Source organism: Salmo salar, chromosome ssa26, assembly GCF_905237065.1.
Source record: "Salmo salar chromosome ssa26, Ssal_v3.1, whole genome shotgun sequence".
Taxonomy (NCBI): domain Eukaryota; kingdom Metazoa; phylum Chordata; class Actinopteri; order Salmoniformes; family Salmonidae; genus Salmo; species Salmo salar.
In genome coordinates this window covers 9820669-9837159 of record NC_059467.1, presented here as the reverse complement: position 1 = coordinate 9837159, position 16491 = coordinate 9820669, and the positions used below count along the sequence as shown (strand labels likewise).

General features: G+C 40.5%; 1 protein-coding gene and 1 non-coding gene across 6 annotated transcripts in view; both read left to right on the top strand.

Moving 5' to 3' along the window:
- The window catches only part of LOC106587102 (protein kinase C and casein kinase II substrate protein 3), a 31437-nt gene extending 20640 nt beyond the window's left edge, over nucleotides 1-10797 (top strand). For 3 of the 5 annotated variants that reach the window (XM_014175096.2, XM_045708861.1, XM_014175095.2), the window contains 6 exons: nucleotides 1479-1634; nucleotides 4401-4576; nucleotides 5478-5598; nucleotides 6762-6895; nucleotides 7920-8080; nucleotides 9508-10797. In XM_014175096.2, coding sequence (XP_014030571.1) covers nucleotides 1479-1634; nucleotides 4401-4576; nucleotides 5478-5598; nucleotides 6762-6895; nucleotides 7920-8080; nucleotides 9508-9623 — 864 coding nt within the window. In that variant the 3' untranslated portion in view covers nucleotides 9624-10797. The remainder of the gene's footprint in view (nucleotides 1-1478; nucleotides 1635-4400; nucleotides 4577-5477; nucleotides 5599-6761; nucleotides 6896-7919; nucleotides 8081-9507) is intronic. The other 2 variants (XM_014175097.2, XM_014175098.2) reach the window with 2 other exon arrangements.
- Nucleotides 10798-11706: 909 nt separating this feature from the next.
- LOC106586982 (uncharacterized) lies at nucleotides 11707-15136 on the top strand. Its single transcript, XR_006762244.1, has 3 exons — nucleotides 11707-13028; nucleotides 13134-13377; nucleotides 13498-15136. It is a non-coding gene; the product is annotated as an uncharacterized protein (transcript).
- The last annotated feature ends 1355 nt before the right edge of the window (nucleotides 15137-16491 follow it).

Sequence of the window (16491 nt, the reverse complement as noted above, 5' to 3'; positions counted from 1 at the left end):
GTAAAGCTGTGATGTAAAGCTTGCTGCCATTTGGACTCTGGAGTAATGGAAACGCGTTCTCTGGAGTGATGAATCACACTTCACCATCTGGCAGTCAGACAGATGAATCTGTGTTTGGCGGATGCCAGGAGAACACCCCAATGCATAGTGCCAACTGTAAAGTTTGGGGGAGGAGGAATAATGGTCTGGGTCTGTTTTTCATGCTTCTGGCTAGGCCCCTTAGTTGCAGTGAAGGGAAATCTTAACGCTACAGCATACAATGACGCTGAAAAGACAATTCTAGAAAGACAATTCTTTGCTTCCAACTTTGTGGCAACAGTTTGGGGAAGGACGTTTCCTGTTTCAGCATGCCAATGCCCCCGTGCACAAAGTAAGGTCCATTCAGATATGGCTTGTCAAGATCGGTGTGTGGATGAACTTGACTGGCCTGCACAGAGCCCTGACCTCAACCCCATCAAACACCTTTGGGATGAATTGGAACGCCAACTGCGAGCCAGGCCTAATTGCCCAACATCAGTGGCCAACCTAATGCTCTTGTGGCTGAAAATAAGCAAGTCCCCGCAGCAATGTTCCAACTTCTTGTGGAAAGCCTTCCCAGAAGAGCGGAGGCTGCTATTGCAGCAAAGGGGCGACCAACTCCCTATTAATGTCTGATTTTGGATTGAGATGTTTGAAGATCAAGTGTCCACATAGTTCTGGTCATGTAGTGTATCAATACATAAACCCAAAATATCTGGGTCAAATAGGGGATAGGCGTTGTGCCGCGAGGTGTTGCTTTATCTGTTTTCTGAAACCAGAATTGCTGTTAATTTGAGGAATATGAGATGGAAGTTCCATGCAATAATGGCTCTATATAATACTGTACGCTTTGTTAAATTTGTTCTGGATTTGGGGACTGTGGAAAGACCCTTGGTGGCATGTCGGGTGGGCTAGGTGTGTGTCTCAGAGCTGTGTGTCAGTTGACTACACAAACAATTTAGAATTTTCAACACATTGACTGCGTCACTACTTTTTATAAGAAACAATCTCGACTCTTAGCCAAGAGAGACTGGCATGCATAGTATTTATATTATCCATCTGATTACAATGAAGAGCAAGACATGCTGCTCTGTTCCGGCCCAGCTGCAGCTTAACTAGGTCTTTCTTTGCAGCACTTGACCACATGATGGACAGTAATCAAGATAATAATACAAAATTACAGCCTGCAGGACATGCTTTTTGGAGTGCGGTGTCAAAGCAAAGCTGAATATTATTATGGACAGACCTCTCCCCATCTTTACAACCATAGAATCTATATGTTTTGACAATGACAGTTTTACATTCTAAGGTAATGCCAAGTAATTTTGTCTCCTTGACTTGTTCAACAGCCACACTATTAATTACCAGATTTAGCTGAGGTCTAGGGAATGATTTGTACCAAATACAATGTAGATGTGGGGTTGGCGATGATTGTAAATAGAGAAATTCCTCTGTCCAAGGTGGAGTCGTCTAAGAAGAGTTACCACCAGGCCCGTAAAGAGGAGAAGACTGCTTTGACTCGCGAGACCCATGCCAAGGCTGACCCCACCAAGTCACCGGAAGAGGTCCGTAAATTTACAGACCGTGTCGAGAAATGCAACCAGGAATCAGAGAAGGTACTGAAACTCCACCGATCATATGTGAACAATAAGTATTCAGCTAGGTAGTCATCAGTTTGCGTTACGTTTGTTAGTTAAGAGGCTTGTGAGGTCATTGAGGTTTTTTCTTACACGCTGTACTTTAGCTGGAATCCTGATACTTTTGAACCTACTGTTAACCCATGAACACAAGTAACAAGCCAAACTCGTGCGCATTCAATGTTATTTGTACCAGCCTTTTGGGCTCCCGAGTGGCGCAGCGGTCTAAGGCACTGCATCTCCGTGCTAGTGGCATCACTACAGACACCCTGGTTCGAGTCCAGGCTGTATCACAACCGGCCGTGATTGGGAGTCCCATAGGGCGGCGCACAATTGGCCCAGCGTCGTCCGGGTTTGGCCGGTGTAGGCCGTCATTGTAAATAAGAATTTGTTCTTAACTGACTTGCCTAGTTACATATAGGATCAGCTAATTGTCCAGTCTAAATAGCAGATGTGTTGGTGGAATTGGTTCAGTGCAGTTACAAAGCTTTGTTTTAGTTGGTGTGCTGTCTACAGGCAGCCTGTAGTCAAGTGTCAAATTGTGGGTGGGGACGCACATACCGATGTGCCTTTTTTAAACATGACTGTTTGGCGTGCTGAGGCGTGTCCAGTGGCAGCAACAAGCAGAAAGACTGGCAGCTGTTTTTGACAGTCTGGATCTGTGGAGACTGTTACTGTTTGTCTCCCATGTCTAAACTATAATGAGCTGTAGGAAGTGCACAGTAAGGTCCCATTGATGTTGATTTGATAATCAAAGCTTTACTATAAACAAAGCTCTGCCTAATTTAGAATGTAGGGATAGTTTGTAATTTATACAGTAAATCCTGAAAAACTGGATTTATGTCTGTTTACTTGCCCACAGCTAATCTCTTGTGACTACACCCCATAAGCACTCTGTCTGCTCAGGGAGGGCAGGCTCTTTCTCTCAGATTACCAACATGCCAAACAACATTAGCTAGGTCAAAGCCAAGTGCTTCCTGGCATCTGACGTTTTTTTAAAATGTATAAATATTTAAAATGGTATAACAGGGCAAAATATATAAATGTACACTACCATTCAAAAGTTTGGTATCACTTACAAATGAGCTTTTCTTTCAAAAACAGGGAATTTTTTTTTGTCCATTTTAAAATAACATCAAATTGATCAGAAATACAGTGTAGACATTGTTAATGACTATTGTTACTGGAAACGGCACATTTTCTTTAATGGAATATTTACGTAGGCCCATTATCAGCAATCATCACTCCTGTGTTCCAAAGGCATGTTGTGTTAGCTAATCCAAGTTTATAATTTTTAAAGGGCTAATTGATCATTAGAAAACCCTTTTGTAATCATGTTAGCACAGCCGAAAACTGTTGTCCTGATTTAAAGAATAATAAAACTGGCCTTCAGAATACTTGAGTATCTGGAGCATCAGCATTTGTGGGTTTGATTAAAGGCTCAAAATGACTAGTAACAAAGAACTCGTCAGTCTATTCTTGTTCTGAGAAATGAAGGCTATTCCATGCGAGAAATTGACAAGAAACTGAAGATCTCATACAATGCTTTGTTACAACTCCCTACACAGAACAGCGCAAGCTGGCTCTAACCAGAATAGAAAGAGTGGGAGTTCCCAGTGCACAACTGAGCAAGAGGACAAGTACATTAGTGTCTAGTTTGAGAAACAGATGCCTCACAAGTCCTCAACTGGCAGCTTCATGAAATGGTACCCGCAAAGCACCAGTCTCAATGTCAACAGTGAAGAGGCGGCTCTGGGATGTTGGCCTTCTAGGCAAAGTTGCAAAGGAAAAAGCCATATCTCAGACTGGCCAATAAAAAGAAAAGATTAAGATGGGGGAAAAAGAACACAGACACTGGACAGAGGAACTCTGTCTAGAAGGTCAGCATCCCGGAGTCGCCTCTTCACTGTTGACGTTGAAACTGGTGTTTTGTGGGTACTATTTAATGTAACTGCCAGTTGAGGACTTGTGAGGCGTCTTTTTCTCAAACTAGACACTCTAATTAACTTGTCCTTTGCTCAGTTGTGCACCGGGGCCTACCACTCCTATTCTGGTTAGACCGTTTGCGCTGTTCTGTGAAGGGAGTAGTAAAAAGCGTTGTACGGGATCTTCAGTTTCTTGGCCATTTCTCACATGGAATAGCCATTTCTCAGAACAAGAATAGACTGATGAGTTTCAGAAATGTATTTGTTTCTGGCCATTTTTAGCCTGTAATCGAACCCACAAATGCTGATGCTCCAGATACTCAACTAGTCTAAAGAAGGCCAGTTTTATTGTTCTTTAAATCAGGACAACAGTTTTCAGCTGTGCTAACATAATTGCAAAAGGCTTTTCTAATGATCAATTAGCCTTTTAAAATGATAAACTTGGATTAGCTAACACAACGTGCCATTGGAACACAGGAGTGATGGTTGCTGATAATGGGCCTCTGTACGCCTATGTAGATATTCCATTAAAAATCAGCCGTTTCCAGCTACAATAGTCATTTACAACATTAACAATGTCTACACTGTATTTCTGATCAATTTTACGTTATTTTAATGGACAATTTTTTTTTTTTTGCTTTTCTTTCAAAAACAAGGACATTTCTAAGTGACCCCAGACTTTTGACCGGTAGTGTATATGGCTAATGCGTTTTTACCGTTTACTCCGATTTTTTTTTTATTTTGCACTTAAAGATGGTGATGCTGTGATCTGTGTCTGAAGCCAGAGTTCTAGTTAGTTGTGTCTGATTTTTAACTCCAGGCAAAGGAGCGCTATGAGAAGGCTTTGGAGGAGCTGAACCGCTGTAACCCACGCTACATGGAGGACATGGAGCAGGTGTTTGAGATCACCCAGGAGGCCGAGAAGAACAGGCTGTGCTTCTTCAAGGAGGTCCTGCTGGACATCCACACACACTTGGACCTCTCTAGCAAGGATGGGTATGACAATCACACATTCTGCTGACTAGTGCCTCTACCCTTGTCCTGTGAAATATCTTGAGTAAAGTGAGGTCATCTTTTTTTTTTTTCTTCTTTTCTGGATACATCTATTAATGGTTAACAACGTATCTTGGTTCATAGATTTATTTATAAGAAATATATATTCCATTTATCTTGACTTGGGCACTGGACATTTGCTACTTACAGGTATGATGAGACATCAGTCATGTTTTACAGTTGCATAGATTGAAAAGTGAACTTTGAGTGTGGGCATCTAATAGTGCAAATACTTTGTAGAATTAGCCTACATTTCTGTTCAACAGTATGTGTACACAAGGAGTGAATGTTCAACTGCTGGTGTTGTCCATTAACTAGCAGTCTTTCATATCAGGTCCTTACTCTATTTAGACAAGGGCCAGGTGACCATGTCACTGTTGATGGTTGGGCTGAACAAATATTCAGTGGAATTTGGCCACATTCTTATAGCTTGGTATTACCAGCGATTGAGATAAACCTAGCGTAGTACAGTAAGGGTTGATCTATGGGTTTGACTGGATAAAGTCCACCAATCCCACAACAAAAACAACCTCAGTCACACATTCCAATAGAAAGCTAAATAAAAAAATATTATGGTGATTTCAGTTTTATTTGTGGACCTCTGCATGTCCTCCCATTTAAAAAAAATGGTTTAAAGTATTTTATGTTCCTATAATGAAATGTTTTTTGAAGTGTGTGTGCTTTCATTTTGCCACATACGCCTGTTATCCTTTGTATTCATACCCAAGATGTTCACATTACATAGTTGTCGTTAGTTCAACACGTGTGGCTGCGATCTTGCTCATTGACCACAGTATTGTGTTGAGAATGTGACTCCAGTGATTAAGAGGAATTTGTCCCTTAGATTCAAGGTCCTGTACCATGACCTGGGCCAGACCATCACTGCAGCCAATGACAGCGAAGACCTGAGGTGGTGGAGGAACACCCATGGGCCTGGCATGAGCATGAACTGGCCACAGTTTGAGGTAAAGGACATTTTTTTTCGGTCTAACCTTTTTTATGGAAACAATTGTCTATTGACTGAGGGCACATGAGTTACAATACAAATTGCATACCATAAACTTCTAATAAATGTTGCCTGTGTTTACTGATTTGTCAAATAGTGTATATATGAAACCCAAATGATCTGGTAAAGAAACGTTGTAAAAGGTGTTCACTGTTCATTTAAATAATAAATCTTCTCCATAGAGCCATATTGTGTTCTTGCTTGAACTGTTGGTAAATTCCAAATGGGGATGACATTGAATGGGCCCTTGTGTAACATGTGGACCTGAGTGGGTTCTGGAATGCTGGAGTGCTTTCTTAGAGCTAAAGCCTGCTCTGACCCACCCCACACACGGCCCGAGGTTCGTAAGCCAGGCCATTAAAACTGCTCCTCATTCACCACCTTCACTCTACTGCACATGCAGGAGGCTACAAAATGCAATTTTTCTGTTTTGTGGAAAATTACAGCTACTGTGAACCAAAAATCCTGTACTTCATAATGATCCATTTAAAGCTGGCGATGGCTGGCACACAGGAGCATGTTGATCTGGAAACCGGCATTGGTTTACAGTTCCAGGCAAAGCCACTGTGAAGCTTGTGGAGAGTGAGAATGAGGCAGCTCTCCTGTCTCCTTAGGAATCCTTTGGCATTCCCACTGGTTTCCCCGGACACAGGGGCCCTTTGTCCTGGCTGGGGAGCAACACAACTCTCTGTAGTGGCTCCAGCACAAGGCTTCAAAAGCGCTCTGGTTATTTAGTATCCTCCCAACGATGATGCCTCAACATGTGACTGGCGAAACTGAGGATACAGTTAACACCGTCTTTTTTATTTTTTATCCACTTTTCATTGGATGGTGATTTTTGGTTTAGCTTACAGTTCTGTGAGGTGGCTGTTCTTTTTGTGGTGTTTGGGTGTGGTTTTGATTGACTGCATTGACGATACATTTTATTTAAAAAAAATTAAACACACAATATGCCAGGTGAATACAATAGATATTTCACTCAGTGTGAGAGATGTTGAAAATAAACTATACTATTTGGAAGAAGCCTCTGTATGTGTGAGAAAATGGGATGTTAAAAACATAAAATAGTTCCATGCTTTTTTAAAGTGTATTTTATTAACAGTTGTTTGTTTGTTTGTCCAGGAGTGGTCCCCTGAGTCAAACCGCTCCATCTCCAACCAGAAGGCGAGGAACAGCCGGGCGGGGGACGTGGTCACCCTGACCAACATTGTCCCTTCGAGCGAGGAAGCACCCCAGACCCCTCAGGAGACCACCAGGTAACTGTGCTCTCAGGTCATTTGCAGGTCACAATCACAGTAGCTTCTGTACCAAATTAGAGATGACTCTTTGTCTGACTGCACCACTATTCATGACTTGTCTTCTCAGCTTTAGGGCAGTTACTAAACAATGTTAACATGTGTCATTCATCTTCTATAATACAATAGTTGCCTTGTGCATGGAGCAGGAAAGACCGGGAATAATAGTTGTGGAGGAGAGTATCTTGTTTTTCTGACTCACTGTTACCATGGTACAATGGATGTTTATGAGGAGTACATGTTTTATTTGTAAAAAAAAAGGTTTATGACTTTGGTACATGAGGCAGAGTTTATTTTTCGAAAACATGACAAACAAAAGGATGACAGTTATTATTGTGTTTAACTCCCTGTTGGTTTGCTCCAAAGCTGGTTTGCTCCGGAGACGTATACTGTACCTCTGAGGTGTTTATAATACAATTATTCCAGCTTTTGAAAAACTGTTTGGCTTCCGCTACTGTATTTGTCTTGTGTTCTTAGTAACCGTGGTCCCCCAAGGAGTTAACTTCCTGTATCCACAGAGAGCTGCAGCCTCTAATTAGTGTTTGTACTAGTGCTGAGTCAGAGGACTTGTCTTTTTTGCCTCTTTTTTTTTCTTTTCTTGTTGCATTTAACCTCCATATTCAGTTAATATACATACACCAGTCACAGATGTTCATCTGAATGTGTGAGCACTGCGATCAAATGAAGGTATATTGATGTAGTGTCACCTTTCATAGGTCCCCCCCCCCAACAAGTTCTGTGGTCGCTACCACCCTCTGGTTAGTTATTGCTACAGTGTCATGAGAATACACGGCCCGTTTTTACAAGACATTGTTGTTTTGATTTCTGGTTTCAGCCTCCATGTGTAGTTTGGAAGAGAATATTACATGTTCAGTGTTTTTTTTCTTCATACCATCCTTGTGTGACTACTCAAAGTAATAGATTTGTTTAGCTTTTTTTTGCCAAGGGATACTAACCCTCTGCTCTTTTCCTTTCCTGTCAATAGAGGGGTTAAAGACTACTCATCAGACTGGTCTGACGAAGACATCCCCAAAAAGGTCATCGCTGCTAATGGGGTGGAGGAGGAAGAGAAGGTAGCAGGTGTACGAGTTAGAGCACTGTATGATTATACTGGGCAGGAGGCGGATGAGCTGAGCTTTAAAGCAGGTATTAATCCCTACTAATGCTTATTAATGTCACCGGACATCGACACACACACACACTCGGACCAATGTATGCATGGCAGCCACAGCTCACTTTGGTCCTAATGCACACTTTGTCTTGCTAAACTAGTGGCATGGATATTAATTCACCGTTTGTTCATTTGGTCTAGAAACATGATTTTTTTTTTTTTTTAAGAGAAACAGTAGGAGAATTAATACAAGTGTGATTTGCACAACATGAGCATCAGATTTGAAGACACTGTGCAGTAATATTATTTGAATCCTACCACTTACCTGATTTAGTTATGGAAAGGATATGTATCGTACAGGATCAGCCTTGGTTCCCTTTGGTCTGATTTTATTTACACACATATCCTTGATTATTTCGTAGGATGTCCTGTTTGAAACATTATTGTATTTACAGCTTTGGGTGAAGTTACGCATCTTCATTCTGGATGTTTAACACTCAAAATAGCTATGGAACTAATAAGAAGGCAATAAATGTTGCCAAACGAAATGATTATCAAATAATCATTTTTAAACTCCTACAACTCGTCAACACTGCAGGTAAGTGTTGCAATTGATGGTCATGACGATTATGTTTTGTGCAATGTGTGTGAATGAACCTTGAACTGAACCATACTTGTAATTTGTCAAGAGACTTAACAAAAGTCAGTTATTTTATCCTAGATGATTCCTGCCAGCTATAAGGCACAGGGTAACATTGTCCATTATTTTGATTAGCAGTTAATTCCCATCATCACGACGACCCTAGAGGGCCCTTTGTTACGCTAGTGAAAATAAAACTGCCGTTAAGGCAGTGCCAGGCCCCTCTGATTGGTGGGGTCACACTCAAGTCTCCCTCCCAGTGGAGCTTAAACTAGTCTAAGCCCACATCAGAGCCCAGTCTAACTGGGCGCCAATGTGCTTGTCTATCTCCTAGATTAGTGGATATCTACACAGAGGGGGGTCGTACACCCTTGGATTTGGAGTGGATACTGGATAATAGGAGTTGAAGTGCCAATGTAGAGCGACCTTAGTGCACTGTGGCCTTGCTTTTGGTCTACTTTGGTTCCAGTCTTGAGGGATCACAAAAGGCCAAATCATTTGAGGCAGGGGTTAGCGATTTCTTTGGAGGAATAAGCCCTCACACTGAGCTTTTGCATTCTAGAAGAGCACCTCAGATTAAACTAAGAGGTGATATAGCTAGATGTCAATAATTTAGTCATTTCAACCATTTGGATATGGTGAGAACACGATGTACACAGGTAATTATGCTGCCACCTTATGGTGGTCCCTGTAATAAAACAGATTCAGTACATTACAACAGGTGGTGTCCGTGGAATATTCCAGATATACATGGGACTGGAAGAAAGTGTGAGTTATTATTCAAGCATGGTCCGCTGTGCTTTCTGCTCTCTCATCACTCAGGTGAAGAGCTAATGAAGATGGGTGAGGAGGACGAGCAGGGCTGGTGCAAAGGCCAGCTGGCCAACGGAGAGGTGGGCCTTTACCCTGCTAACTACGTCCAGGTCGTCACATCCTGATGACCCGCCCCCTTCCTGGGCAATAATGCAGCCAATGGTACTACAGAGGACAGACGACATGAGAATTACTGACAGCAACACCAGCACAACCAGTCCCCCGTCCCCCCTCCGTCCCCCCAGAAGACTGGATGTGCTTGGGGTTGAAGTCACGACAGCTGTTGCTCTTCATTTCAAGTATAATGAAACAAGAATACAGTCCACTTTTTTTTTTTTTAAACTGATGTTTCCTTAACAAACTACTAGAGGATTAATAACAACAATGGAGGTCATCATCCCATGGACTTTATCCTCAGTCTTCGTGAGAGACATAACCAGTACAGTGCCTTCGAAAAGGATACCAGGGAAGGATGTTTGCAGAGTGCTCCTCTGCCATGTGATTGGCAGCACTCGGCAGTGGATTAGGCTGGGTGACGATATGAGCGACCCCTGGAGGACAGGATGGTACATAGCAAGTTAACTGATCACGAATGCCTCTGCAAGGATGCGGAAATGATCTCTCTTCAGTTGTGCATCAAAACGTTTGACATTTCAGTAGCTTTCACTCAAAGCACAATTCACTTCAAGTATTTAAGATGAGATGGTATGCACAGTTTTTTTTTTCACCTGTTACTTGCAGTTTCTTTACGGTATGTTGTGTACTTCACGTGTTCATTTTCCCGACTATGTTTAGTATGTAGATACACTTAATATTTGTAATGGTATGTTTGGGATAGTTAGTAGATTAAGGTTATAGTGCATTCAAACCCACGTTGGTTTGCTGTGCACGCTTAGTTTTTTTTAATTTTGGTAAAATAGCCATACTTATGTGAGGTGAGGGATATGAGAGTAATTCCATATCGCCTATTTCGCTACCAATTTTTTTTGTATTCAAAATTTTACCTACAGTCAGACTTATTTGCATTTTAATTTATTTTTCTTGTTTAAATCATTTTAAATATAATTTTTTGCATATGAACTAAACCAGGGGAGAGTTAAGACTTGTGTAAGTTGATTTAAACCTGTGGAACGAAGTGAGATGCAAGGTGTGTACAGCTATGAGAGTGTTTTGAGGGCAATGGAAATATTTCTGTCTCCACGGCTCTGCGCTCACTGTGAACATGGGTTTTACATGAAACTTCTGTAACAAGCTTATCTATGTACATTTCAGAAATTAAACATTTGAATCAAATCCCAATCCACCAGCTGAATTATTTTCACTTTTCGTCCTGAGAGGATAATCAGGTAGTATTGTTGAATGGATTCTTATGCTTGGAAATGAGTTGAGTGAACCACACAACCATCTTATGTCTAGAGATGAATATAAAATGTGTCTTATGAAATTAATATCACAAATTTTCTCATTACGTATCTTAAGGTTACTTTTTAAAACCGGTGTCCAGCCATGCATTTGTGAACCATGCCCTGTGAGAAACATAATGGTGATTTACTGTAAACCAGTGAACAAACAAGCCATAAAATTACTCCAGTATATATCTGTCACATGGGAATAACAATATTGGAACTTCCTGGATATTATTCTGCACATTTCTAGTAGGTAGTAAATCTAAATTTGCACTGATAATGACCTTAAATCCCTGACATTCCCAGGAGTGGTGTACAGAACCATTTCTATAGAATACATTTCCTTCAGTGTAGTGACTGAGTTGCTTTGCAATAACATTGGACTTGGGCGTTCGTTTGTTGAACCAAAACACAATGAGAACAAAGACAGCGTTTACAGTAATGATGGTTATTGTATGTAAACGAATTGTGAAATCATTTTATTGTAAGCGATGTATGTAGTGAAGTTGATGTTTGAATGTTAAAGTTGAAAAACTTGAATATGAATGTAGAAATAGTGAGAACCGCATTAACTAAACCATCGTTTTCATACATACTGAGTATACGCAATGTTAACACCTGTTCTCTCCATGACATAGACTGACCAGGTGATGTTAAATCCACTCAATAAGTGTAGATGAAGGGGAGGAGACAGGTTAAAGAAGGATTTTTAAGCCTTGAGACAATTGAGACCTGGATGTGTGTGTGTGTGTGCCATTGAGGGTGAATGGGCAAGATAATGTTAGTGATTTTGAATGAGTTATGGTAGTAGGTGCCAGGCGCACCGGTTTGTGTTAAGAGCTGCAACGCTCAACAGTTTCCCATATGTATCAAGAATGGTCCACCACCCAAAGGACATCCAGCCAACTTGACACAACTGTGGCAAGCATTGAAATCAACATGGGCCAGCATCCCTGTGCAACACTTTTGACACCTTGTAGAGTCCATGCCCCAACAAATTGAGGCTGTTCTGAGGGCAAAGTAAGGTATTCCTAATATTTAGTATACTTGGTGTACATGGCAATTTAGAGGAAAGTTATTGTTTTGGAGCATATCTGCAGACCTTTCTATTTTGGCTGCACGTGTTCAAGTCTGAGAAGAGTGTTGTTGATGATAAAGTGTCATAAATCATTGTTTTGGATTGCCTATGCTATCTAAATCATAAAGCAGGATCGATTTATGGTTTTGCTATGTTTATTCTGTAACCAAAACATTGATATTGTCAAAGAATTGTTTTATTTGGTGAAGTATCTATTCATCAAATGGATTATGGCATTGACAAAATTATGTGTTAACCCCAGAGATCAGGGTCAAATGCATATCTTTGCGGTGCACCTGATTTAGCTTGGAGTTTGCAATGTTGGTACTCTATTCCATTGGAACTTTTCTTCGGGGCAAAAATGTGTCCAGTCAAATATTTTAAAGTATTTGACAATTGTATTTGACCCAGGTTTGGCTAACCATAATTAGGTTTGAAATAATCATTTGATCTCCCCTATCTTGGGAGGCTACAGTAGCCTGCACCTTACCGGATGTTTTGACTGCTGAGTGGTTATCTACCTAGCTTCCAAGGAACCATCACAATCTCGCACGTTTTAAACATTTTTATATCAGTATCACGTGATCCATTATTATCTCGAACGAATTAGTTGATGGTTAAGCTTTAATAGATAATAATACATTTCTACTTTGCGGCATATGTGTATAAAAGCAGAGGAGATCCTGCTTCACTTCACCTGCAGTTTTTCCTACATCAGGTAAGTGCTGAACTGCTCTTTCTAGAAGGACGATGCGAGTTCCATATTACCCACACTATACTTTTAATGGTACTTGACTGACTTTTTACAATGTTCTTTTTTTTTGTTCAACATTGGAGGTATCGGATGTGTACGACTTTATTTTGACATTTGATTATCTGAATAATATTGCATAGTTGAACTCTTTAATGTTTTAAGAGACATTGTATAAAATTAGCATGTTTTCTTTCCTCTCTTAGATTAAGAGGGAAAACACTTGGACCAGAGCATCTTCATGCTTTGCCATACCTCAGCACTGCTATGTGCAGTAAACTGTCATCCTCTGGTGGTAAGATATAAATATTATGACTGCTTCCGTTGCCATACTAAATAAATTACATGAGAGTGATTTTTTTTTAATTTATTGTAATTATGTATTATCTTGTTTTTGCAGGCTTTGAATGAGGTGACAACTGGAAATGAGGACATGGACACCTCAGGGTAGTCCATGAATCCCATTTTCTTATGAGAAGACAAGCCAAGATAACATCTGAAACATTAATTCAACCTGCTACATGAATCAGTTATTGTACGATGATTATTCTAGATTGCCTTTAATGTTTTTGTCTTTGGTACAGATACGTTTGACAGTGATCTTGACGTCTCCGACGTAACTGAGGCAGCCGACGAAAACGTAGGTAAGATCTTGCTTTAAAGAATGTGTATCAAATCTATTGGATCTTGTGTACACTATGCTGTCCATAGCACAGACATATGTTTTTACTCTAATTTCTATTTACCATTATTTCCTACCATAGGCATTGACAGACATGATACACTCATCCTATTTGGAGATATTGCTATGGAAACTGGGATTCGGAATGCTTCTCCATGCACGGCTGGAGATTGCTAGTGGCCCAAAAGCAAGAATGGGGTTGTGCCTGTGTATATCTCCTCTTTGTATAGTAAGTGTATTTTTGAATTAATTTTGTATAGTGGCCATTCACGCCTAACTTTCATTATGGTCGCCTTACTGCTGTCTATTTTAAAGGGTCCTATATTCAGTGCGGTGAAAATCGTCTTATTCATTCTTTACAGCCTTAGAGGAGCAAGATATCATCATGAAAGGACTGATCTCCTTCCACCTATCTACCTGCATCCAGTATGTGTGGTGGAAATGGGTGTGTTACAAGTAGACGTTCAAGTGAAAAGGGAATTCGTATAATGCAGTTTTGTCTCCAGTCGTTGTCTTTCCTAACACAATACTGTTAATATCAAAGATGAGACTGCCTGTGTGCTTTGCACCTGTCTCTAAGGTGCTGGTCATATTTGGGACGTCGAGGTGGTCAACAGCGTGGCTGTGTCCATCATGGTACGGTCCAGCATGAAGTCCTGCATGCTCTGGGCTTCCACCATGAGCAGAACCGTGGCGACCGGGACAATGATGTCACAGAGAACATCAGCAGAGGTTGCTTATGTATTTCTATTGTCAGACTGACAATACTAATGGCTTATCACAGTGAAAAATCTCTCTCTAAATCTCTCCTTTTAGGCAAGGAACACAAGTTCAGAAAGGTGGAAACCAATAACTTGATGACTCCGTATGACTACACCTATGTGATGCACTATGGAAGGGTCAGCTTCTAGGACTATTTGTATTTATTCAAGCTAAAATAAACCTTCAATCTCCCACCTACAGGTATGCCACAGTTGTACATGTACTATGCAATGATATGTCTTCCAGGTATGCGTTCTCTAAAGATTATGGTAAGCTGCCAACTACCATTCCAAAGCCAGACTGTAATGTTCAGATCGGAGGGGCCCGATAGCTGAGTCGCCTGGACATCGTGAGGGTCAACAGGTTGTACTACTGCAGTGCGTATTGGGCTTTATTTTAATATATCTTACAATAGAAAATACATGTTTTCTTTCAATCATGCATTTCATAACATGAGAATAAATGTTTGTTTTTGTCAACACTGCTGATGATGCTGTGTGCCATTTTTTTTGTATTTTTTTTTTTTGTATTTTCACCCCAATAGGAGGACACTTGAATAAATGAGTTTAGAAGGCTACGTCAGATATTTCAACCAACAACTATTTGAAATAAAATCAAATACCAGCTAATCAATTAGCTTCTGGATGAGGTCAAATTCACTTCGCACAATACTCATCACATTGTGTTGTGGATGCTTCACGACCCAGTTGGTTGCGATTATTCTCTCACCCAAATGTAAACTTTTTTTGGTGTCATTTTGACACTGTTATTGTAGATATTATTTTGGGTGATTGTTGAGACGTTCAGTACTCATTGTTCTATTGCATTGGTTGTGTGGTTAATGTAACTTCATATCCCATGTTTCCCCCATTTATTAGCATTCAGAATCTTGACAGTTACTGTACTGTATCTAGCTGCATTCATATTTGCTCAATAAAAGCTCACTGTATATATGCCAAGTGACAGTGTATTTGTTCCACTAGGTGGCATCTGAATCTCATGTAGAGTACATGCATTATTTCTTTCATGTTTCCATTAACGTATAGAATTCCTTACCATTTGGACAGATTTTGCAGCTTCCCCTACACCCCCAGTCAAACTAGTGACTTTTCTACTAAAAGATAAGCATGAAATGAGTAAGGTAATATAGTGAATGCATACCACACACACACACACACACACAAAAATTAGTGTCAGACATGAATAAGCCAAACATACAACAAATCTAGAATCCGTACATCCAAGCATCCAGAAATATACTGAAACATGTCTGCCTCATCTTCCAAGAGTTGAAACCGTTCCCTAGAGAACCAGCCACCTCCAGGTAAATCACACTGTCGGTATCTGTCAGTGACTCACTGGTGCCATCACCAACCTGATAATTGGCTTTGTCAAAGCTTTGTCTCACATTCGGCGACTGGTTTAGGGGGAGGCTGCAAATAAAAAGGGGAAACGAGTCGAAGTACTGTACCATACAGGACTATTTACACCTAGAAGAACAGGGACAGTATATAGAAAACATTGCAACAAATACAATTGGCCTTTTTTTTATGTGCAGCATCTACAAATTGTATGGGCTGGTATACTATCTAATGTTCCTCCACCGTATATTTCTTTTTAGAGACAGGTATGTGCTCGTTCAGTAGATTGGACACAAAATGTGATATTGTATAATCATGGCAAATGAAATGTGGTTGTGTTACTGCTGTAAGCCATGGCAGGAAGCTTTGGAGTGTACGCTGAGCTTAGCAAGCCTGGAGGAGTTACAGTCCCAATTTACTTTCAGCCTCAACACCTCCTACTCGGCTCTGACTGTGAGCTGGAGAGGAGGGGTGTCTGGCACAGGGATTGAAAAGTGGTTCAAAGCACAGCAAAATGCTCATCCATTGAACTGATAAGATAACTTTTATTTTCCCTCCCTTGCTCCATCTCTCTCTCGCTTTCCTTCCCCCTCCTGCTGCTCTTGTTTTACTTGAGTTAAATTACTCAACACACTAGCAAATAAATGTTATGAACTTTTCTCACTCCATCCTTTGACATTTTTTTTTTCTTCATGCTTTGAATTAAATTGTAGGTACAGTCATGTACAAACATCAACAAAAACTATTCTGCAGAGCTGGAGATGACATTTTAGAGGTGCATGTTTGCTTAACTCTTGCAAACATTCTGTAGACTAAGTAGTGTCAGTGTTTACTATTAATATACACACCAATGGTTAAGGATCTAATGGAACTGGCCTGTATTTTTCCTCTAATTATTAACTCTGAGGAAACCAGTTGAATTTCTTATTATTTATGATGACAGACTGCAGTTC